General features: G+C 32.4%; 1 protein-coding gene across 1 annotated transcript; it reads right to left on the bottom strand.

Moving 5' to 3' along the window:
- Nucleotides 1-4,927: 4,927 nt before the first annotated feature.
- On the bottom strand, nucleotides 4,928-6,624 carry LOC131696038 (protein ultraspiracle-like; the record flags this gene model as incomplete). The annotated part of the gene is made up of 3 exons (XM_058984566.1): nucleotides 6,176-6,624; nucleotides 5,180-5,387; nucleotides 4,928-5,097 (listed from the first exon to the last, which is right to left on the bottom strand). Coding segments are annotated over exons 1-3 (812 nt in total), but the record flags the coding sequence as incomplete, so codon positions are not given.
- Nucleotides 6,625-10,363: the final 3,739 nt, after the last annotated feature.

Raw genomic sequence — 10,363 nt, 5'->3', positions numbered from 1 at the left:
TATATATATATATATATATATATTATATATATATATATATATATATATATATATATATATATATATATATATATATATATATATATATATATATATATATATATATATATATATATATATATATATATATATATATATATATATATATATATATATATATATATATATATATATATATATATATATATATATATATATATATATATATATATATATATATATATATATATATATATATATATATATATATATATATATATATATATATATATATATATATATATATATATATATATATATATATATATATATATATATATATATATATATATATATATATATATATATATATATATATATATATATATATATATATATATATATATATATATATATATATATATATATATATATATATATATATATATATATATATATATATATATATATATATATATATATATATATAATATATATATATATATATATATATATATATATATATATATATATATATATATATATATATATATATATATATATATATATATATATATATATATATATATATATATATATATATATATATATATATATATATATATATATATATATATATATATATATATATATATATATATATATATATATATATATATATATATATATATATATATATATATATATATATATATATATATATATATATATATATATATATATATATAATATATATATATATATATATATATATATATATATATATATATATATATATATATATATATATATATATATATATATATATATATATATATATATATATATATATATATATATATATATATATATATATATATATATATATATATATATATATATATATATATATATATATATATATATATATATATATATATATATATATATATATATATATATATATATATATATATATATATATATATATATATATATATATATATATATATATATATATATATATATATATATATATATATATATATATATATATATATATATATATATATATATATATATATATATATATATATATATATATATATATATATATATATATATATATATATATATATATATATATATATATATATATATATATATATATATATATATATATATATATATATATATATATATATATATATATATATATATATATATATATATATATATATATATATATATATATATATATATATATATATATATATATATATATATATATATATATATATATATATATATATATATATATATATATATATATATATATATATATATATATATATATATATATATATATATATATATATATATATATATATATATATATATATATATATATATATATATATATATATATATATATATATATATATATATATATATATATTATATATATATATATATATATATATATATATATATATATATATATATATATATATATATATATATATATATATATATATATATATATATATATATATATATATATATATATATATATATATATATATATATATATATATATATATATATATATATATATATATATATATATATATATATATATATATATATATATATATATATATATATATATATATATATATATATATATATATATATATATATATATATATATATATATATATATATATATATATATATATATATATATATATATATATATATATATATATATATATATATATATATATATATATATATATATATATATATATATATATATGATCGGATAGAGACGGTTCAGTTTCATTTTGAACCTGCCAATTTCCCAGCTCATGCAAAATTCTATCAGAGCAAAGCGTTATGTCTAACACCCCCTCCCTCCTAGACCTCGTAAAAGTTGGTCGGTTTCCCACATTCAGAATATATATGCTACAATATCATACAACGTTTTGAAATCATCAGAAGGATATGATTCGTTATGCGGTAGATATGCTGAACAATATATGTATATACTTTTAGTCTAAGTTACCGACAGTCAGAGGAACTGTGACTACACAGATATCGCGAGTTGTGAGCTCCGATATGAGACACGCGTCAATACTGTACGTTTATGCTGGAGATTGATTTGTGCTATTTGATTAGAAAACTGTACATTTCATCTCAACATAAATTGCACAACAACTAGAGGACACCAAGAAACTTGGGATGCTAACGTTTATAGCGAGCCATATCAGGTTTAAATGGAACACGATCATTCTAACGATTTGCGAAGAAAATAATGGTCCACTGTGTCACAGATTCGCATAACACAGAAGGACAAAACCCAAAATGCTCCGTGCCCGACTGGCATATTTTAGACCCTCCAGTCATCAAGTCCTCGGCACGGAACTACACCTTGACTTAGGGGCTCCTGCTTTCAGTCGCTTCCTACGACATGGGAGCAGGAACCCAGTTCTTGGCCGGATACCACACGGCCTCTGGGCAGGTTCGTCTGTAAACATCGATATTTGATAATCGAAACCTAGTAAAACTTCACCGAACTACCTTCAGCCGAGAGTCTCAGCAAACCCCCAGCCAACAAAAATTCGGCAAAATTATGCGGATCATCTTAGCTTAGCTTAGTTGAGTGCCCGTGAGTTTCCCCTGATTGATCAAAGCCTGTTGAAATTGCATATTGAACCAATTGTATGATACTTGGGAGTAGTTCATCATACTTAACGTGCAACCTAAAGAGACTAAGATTATAGTATGATCAATAACCTAGATGGCCACGCCCATGCAGGTCAATTTTGGGATGGGAAGGAATGTTAGTTCAACACTTGTGACTATTATGACCGAGGAATTTTCTGCATCATCCTCAAGTGCTCAAGTGTCCCAAGATAGGATTGGTGTTAGTAGGTAAGGAAATGAATCAGGATATATCTTGGTAGATATTATGATTTAGCTAAGTACACACGCGCTTTGTCTTTTCATTTTAGATCAAAATTTTCAGGTGTACGACATCCAGTATAAATATGAATCCATTCAAATAGGCATTTTAAAAATTATTCTTCCGTGGGGCGTAATGAAAGGATAAAGCCGCGTGGAATATGATAGAGGTCTATTCATCTATAGACAATATGATCTTAGCAATATGTACGAAGTCGCTCGCGATCAATTTCCGAGAATTCGAAACGAACAATTTGAACTCCGAACAATCGGCCATCGGGAGTAATGCTTCTTATTAGCACTTCAATAATCATTTTCAAAGTTTGCAGTACAAAGAAAGCGTACAAATGTATAAAAGATATCCCAAATGAATGTGAAAAAATTCACTGCGAAATGTTAATGACAAGTTGGCATCTCCACTCTCCCTATCAGACACGTTTCCATAATTGGGTTAAATACCAATTGCAAACGACAGGTTTATTATGCGTAACAAATATAATAAACACTATGACAGGGGATCCCTCGGTGATCCAGAAGAAGAATGGATAGGAGAACAGCAATACTAGTAAATACCGACTACCATATGAGCGGCGCAAATTCGAACGACTGGATGATTTTGAAGAAAGGACCAGGAGTGCGATTTTACGAAGTTTTAGCTTCCGATGGCCCTACATTTTCTGATAAAGTGATGTTCTGGAATGTTGAGATTTTTATCACTGTTTAGGAAAGCAAAAGTATTATAAAGCTAGTGTCAGTCCTTCATGAGACCTCCAGAAGTCACTTTTGGAGGTATTCGTAAATATAGATTTCTTGGTAAACGGTTCCAGATTTAATAAAAAACCTAATTTAACACATCTACAGATCGCTTGCAACATAAAAAACTTTTTGCAATTCGACAGCTCCATCTTAGGCCAATTCAATAAATTTCCTACATGAAAGTACGCGTGGAAGAGCCGATATATTAATATATGCTGTTACTTAGTGTAGAATTAGATTTCTTCCTTTACGGCTAATATACAAACTTAAAACGTTAGTACACAATCGAGAATAGCGAATCAGAAAAGGTGACTATATGTCAGTGATTCACTAAATACAGAATGGATAAAGGTTATGATATAAAACCTTAAGGTCCGTCCAGGTTAAGTCTTCGGTACGGAGCAATACCTCAACCTAGGAACTCCTTAAGTCTTCGGTACGGAGCAATACCTCGACCTAGGAACTCCTAGCATGTTGTTAGTCGCCTCTTACGACATGTGAGCAGTTCCCAGAGGTTCTATTCTTGGCTCGGCAAAATTATGCGGATCATCGGCGAAAAATTCCGGAGCGTAAAGCGAACGTTTCGCTGCATGATACAGCTTACTGAGGAGTTGGCCCAGCTCTTCCCAGGCTCCGTTCGCCATTGAGAATATTTTAAGCCCTCTCAACAATTTTACCAATAGCACTGGACGCATGACACTATGGAATTGGGGTTTCCTGTTTGATGGGTTTTTACCACAGGAACAGGTAGTCCGTAGTGTAATTCATAGCCGATTGAAACAACCACTACCGACACTACATGGCTTTTTAGGCTGTTTGAAGAAAGAAGCTGACATTGAAGGACTGCTTCCATAGATGGCCGAGCAGCCCCCCTTGGTTTAGGATGTCCCATGTTTAATGAGTCCCAATACCAGAGCTCATCGTTTGAGCCCGGGTAACATAAGCCTTTCCGCAAATTATGAAAATAATAAAAACATTCTGGCATCTCGTTCAGTACAACGAAAGTTTTTTTAGTTCAGAATGTTAGATAGAAGTATTCTAAAATAAAATATAAAAAGATCTCTATTACTGAAGGTAAATACATGTCATGGTATTCTGAATATTGTTTGGTCGATATCAAGAATATGGAAAAAATGTAATAGTAGAACAATTAAGCAATAGAAGCGTGATAAGCCTGAAATAAAATTTACCCAAAAAATTTATTCTGTTCACATTGACTCACACACAGCAAACCAAGCTCACCTTGAATTCCGGCGGAATCATCGAATTGGACCCGACTCGAAGATACGGAATCGCATTATCACCACTCTTCTGTTCGCTCAGCAGTTCAGCCTCATGGATTCGCTCGATCGTAACATCACGCACCGAACTGGTAGAATTGATTTCCTCATTCTAAAATAAATAAAAAAAAGTCGAATTCGACAGAAAATTAATTATGATAATACAGAGGCACTGCGCCGTCGACCGTAGTTACCTTTACCTTTATGGAGAACTTGGAACTCCGTTGCCGCTCCTCCTGGACGGCTTCCCGTTTCATACCGCAGGCGAGACACTTCTGATAGCGACAGTACTGGCAGCGGTTTCTTTGGCGTTTGTCTATCGTGCAGTTCTTGTCCTCCCGGCAGGCGTAGGACAGATCCTTCCGCACCGTCCGTTTGAAAAATCCTTTGCATCCCTCACAGCTGCGGGGAGAGGAAAGTGTATATTAAAATGCTAAAACAGTCTAATGGCTGCAGCAGTTATGGTTTCACGATGATGGTGAGAAATACGGTAATGAATGATGATTAATTCCCATCATTTTTCGATGCAAATTATGTGCATAGTTAAAAAGTGGCGGCACACTGGAACACTTTTAAATGTCATGTTGCGGCTCGCTGTGTGCGGGAAATTAATTACGACCAGTCCATAGCGCGGTGCAGTCGTGAGAGATTTAAGCATCATTAATAACGATAAAATCTTATGGATAGTTCTAAATATCCCAGCCTTTGTTCGACGAACAAATCCTGTTGGCATTGAACTCAGCAATAGGGTTACTTGTACGTGTAAGAGCCTAACCTAAAACCCCGCCGCACAATTGCAACGCGTTAACAAAGTTCATATTTCTCCCTTCTGTCCGACGATGCCTGTACATACTGTGTGGCGCCAGAAGAAGAACGCGATCACGCTTCGTTCGGTCCGTTTCTCGTCAGTCCACCAGTGCTTGCATCACATCGATCTAGTGTCATACAAAAGCGTGAAAATCAAATGCCGAGGTCAGCTGAATAATTTTCCCGTTTTCTTCCTCAGCAGTGAGGTACACCCACAACAACGAGCATTCCCGGTGAGAGAGACCGCAATATAACAGCATTCCTACTGACATTGTACTCGTACCATACCATACAACGTACTGAGAACGGTCGAGCTCACAATTTGCATCTAATTAGTGGGCAGCAGGGTGAGCGGTGCCTGCCTTCAACCATCAACGACTAACCTATAGACACCGTAGTGCTTTCCACTGGCCCGATCGCCGCAGATCGAGCAAAGATGCTTCGAACCACTAAGCGGGTGATTTGGTGGATAGTGCTGCCCGGATCCAACACCTCCTCCGCCACTAACACCACCGCCACCACCACCACCGCCGGCAGAATTTTGCATCTGCTGTTGCGGACTGTTGAGACTGCTTTGACTGTTGACATTTTGCTGCTGCTGGAGAACTGCTGCGACCTGCTGGTTGAAGGTGCCGGGGCTAGCCGGGCCACAGTTGTTACCGGGTGAGAATGGGCCCACACTTCCGTTTAGCAACGAGATGTCCGGTTTGAGATCCGGCTTCATGTCCTGCGGGGACAGTGGTCCCAAGTGACCGACGAGGGTGGCATCGAAACCTGGGGTGGTGAGAAAAGAGGAATGTGTGATTAGAAATAGCATATTTGCACCGAAATATATGCGAAACTATAATCAGTTGTAATTCATAGAGGTCCGAGCATTTCGAATACCTGGGAGCCCACCCTGAAATTTGATACCCAGATCTATCTATATCTTTAAGATCTTAATTTGAGTATTGAATTTGTGATCCATTACACGAGAGAAGTGGATGGAATTCCTTTTAGGTTGGTCTAGAATACAGGAATTCGTTTTTTTTATAAATTTATGAACTAAAACGTTCACTACGAAAAATACCATGGTCCAAAAATCCAATCTAGTGAAGCGAAGACCTAACAAATTCAAAATTATTCAATATCTAAGAAAATACCGTTTCAGCATACACATGCACTCATATTCTTTCGAGCAATTTCCAAACAGCTTCTCGCGTTACATTTAAAATTCCAACGAATTGTGCCGGTGCCATTTACCATACCAAACCTATCACAAATATTCCTGACCTTCACGTTTAGCTAAAAGCCCCGATCAAAAGCAACTCTAACTATTTGAATAACGTTTGATAAAAAAAAATAACAACTCGCGATTGCGTGGCGCATCGCAAGCTCCATCAGCAACTAAACGATGCAGGCAGGCAGACAGACACCATTAGGCTAGCTCTAGGCTCAGCGAAAATTTCCTATTTTGTAATTCCAAACATGCTGCGAAATTAGCAATTTAAATAGACACTATAAATTTCGGCGCTACCTTGAACTATATCCGACGGTCGCCTGTGACTACTGCTGCTGCTGCTGCTGTACGAAAACAACCGGCGACAGCGAAAGTCAGTGGCTAGGTTCCCCGCGAACGTCACCTTGATTCCTCTAATCGTGTATATGTCAGAGAGTCTGTGTATGTGCTGCGGGTATTCATCTGACAGCATCTACACGGTGTTGTAGATTAAAATAGGCATCTTGTGTGTCGTTTACTGGAAGAGACGCGCAGCCCAAAACTCATTATTCATTCAAATTAACTTCCGAATCATGGGGATTGACTCTGCTAAGCCCATAACGACAACGCAACAATTTGCGAAGAGGAAAACAACAGAACAACTGCCGCAACACGGTAGTGAACCGACCGGACGCGGTATGTGCCAGAACTGGAAACAAAACGCGAAACAATTATATATATCCGCGGAAAAATTGAAACAGCGGATAATGACACTCATCATATATGCGATTTAATTAAATTTATTTGTATTCAATTTGCCACCAATGAATGGAACCATGTTAGATCGTGTTAGGCCGTGTACCGGGTTTGGCCTGGTAACAAATTGGTCACGTCGTGAGCGGTAGCTGCTGGAGGTGATTGCTTGGTTTAGTGAGAAAATTGTATTAATTTGAGACGGGAATAGAGTTGTTACCTCTAGGAAATAGTCTCATTGTCATTAGCTAATTAGCTCGATAGTAGAATCATAATTGAAACCAGAATTAAGAGGAGGAAATACAAAAATTTATTGATTTTTTTAGGAGTTGTCCTACTGGAGCTGTAGAGCTAGATCCTCGGAAGGGCTCCCCATCAGAATCACTCACTACAATTGCAGACGTGACAGGCAATGTCGCCCACTAAAACACTGCTTAAGACGAATTTCGCGCCAAATCGTATTCAGAGTTGGTAGCACCCTCTCAGATTCTAATGAAACTTACTGTACATGAAGACTTTGTCACAAAAAGCCACTTTACGTATTTTATTTTTCCAAAAATGACTGTCTTTTGAAAAGGGCCAAACTTTTTTTACCATTTTTTTTTCAAATGGCTATAGTCTAAAAATGACAAATCCTACAAAAAATGTTGTAGGAATGGTTTTCAAAAGATAGTCAAATTTTCGAATAAAAATATGGAAAAAAATCTTCATTGACTCCTACACTGAAAAAAATCGATTTTAAAAATTTAAAGTCGATTTACAAAAAAAAACATTTTTGATTTGTATGAAATTTTGTTCCAAGATAGATAATTATGTTCCCTACCTACCATCAAAAGTTGGGCACTTTTAAGAAAAAAGAGTTATTTAAAAAAACTTTTCCTTGTCCAAACTGATTTTTTTTCTTCAGTGTATTTTTATCGAAAACTAAACCAATGAAAGTCATAATCATCTCAGAATCCAATAAAACTCAGTTTGTGAAAAGATATTTTCTAATTAAGCAACTAAGCATATTTTATTAAGGGGTTAACTAATTTTTCATTTTTCATGAAATCGAATTTTTTTATTACTTTATCTGAAAGTACAACTCCTTGAGAATGTTTTCCCAAATTTTTATAAAGATCCAAGAAATAGATAGAAGGTTACAGCGCTTCCAAGCGCGCTTCGTCTACCAAGAGCAGTGGTAATTTGAAATTTTAAACTCGATTATCTCGAAATATCGTTGTACTGTAAATGGTTTTTCAGTGGTCACGGTTGCCGAAGAACTACTCAATCAATTTTCTTAACTTTTTTTCAATTGATCGTAATTTTTTAATACAATTTTTAGAGCTTAAAACAGCGATTTTTACTAGAAACGTTCTTGAATGCAGGAAAAAATTATTATTTATTCAACTAATCGTTAAGGTACGAGGAATACTCATATACTAAGGGATTTTTTTTGAGTTTTGGGATTTTAGATTATCTATTGGTCTCCAATCGTGATCACCGCAAACCTCTTAAATAAAAAAGGGTTTCGGGGAAAAAGCAATAACTCCGCCAATTATCAATTTATTTTTATAAACTTATGGTTGTTTATTTTACTGAAAAATGTACTACCAAAATATTATAAGTTTGATGTAATGAAATCATTGCCTTATTCCTTTACGTAAATTCAAACTTTCTTGACATTTTTATCACTAAAAGGTATGTAACCCCTTAATCAAGAATCCCAAATATTCTATTATTACTTTTTTATTTCTTGTTTAGTGCTGAAGAAGAATCAGAGAAAGAATAACCACCACAACATTATGTAATATTGTAATAACATAATTATTTATTTATTTTTATATATTACATTTGTCTTAAAACTATCTTCATGCATGCTATTTTGTATTATTTCTATACAAGGAAAATATTTTTGGTTCATCTTCTAAATTAGAATACCTTTTCGTCTCTACTTTGCCCCCAGAAATAGGCACAAAACTGTGGAATTTTTGAGTTCCAGATATTGTTTTGGCGTTACTATTATACAGCTCGTAGAGTTCTTCTGACATTTTGTTGTACCGTTCAGTGAATATGTAGCAGAAAATTAATTTTGTTATATTTTTATCAGAACAACTGCCCAGTTCTATAACTCTCGGGGACTTGTTATGGTATTTCCATAGTCGCGAGCAAGACTTGCTTTTTTTACCATTCGCTTGAGAGTGCCACAAATAGCATCATAGGGTCCTTTTCCATGGGATGCTGCAACAAAATGCCATTCTGCGCTTAACTCACACTTTGACTGGAATCTACACAAGCTTGCAAAGTTTTTCTTATTTTTGTAGTGTGCTGCTGCTCCATCAGACATAAAATAAATTTTAGAAAAGCTTGTTGTTTCATAAAATTTATCAGTTTTGAGAGGAACAAATGAACTGCAGTCTTCCAATCTTCCAGTCTCCATTCAAGTTTGTTATGAATATATACCAAATTCGTTACTGATACTTTTTTGCATGTATCAGACAACTAGCAGCTGGGAAAATGGATTCTGGGTTGACTATGACCTTCATTGGTTCAGTTTTCGATAAAAATACACTTAAAAAATTCAGTTTGGACAAGGAAAAGTTTTTTTCAAATAACTTTTTTTCCTTGAAAGTACCCAACT

Source organism: Topomyia yanbarensis, unplaced genomic scaffold (assembly GCF_030247195.1).
Source record: "Topomyia yanbarensis strain Yona2022 unplaced genomic scaffold, ASM3024719v1 HiC_scaffold_621, whole genome shotgun sequence".
Lineage (NCBI taxonomy): Eukaryota > Metazoa > Arthropoda > Insecta > Diptera > Culicidae > Topomyia > Topomyia yanbarensis.
Note: the sequence above shows the minus strand (reverse complement) of the source record. Positions and strands in the feature narration are given on the sequence as shown.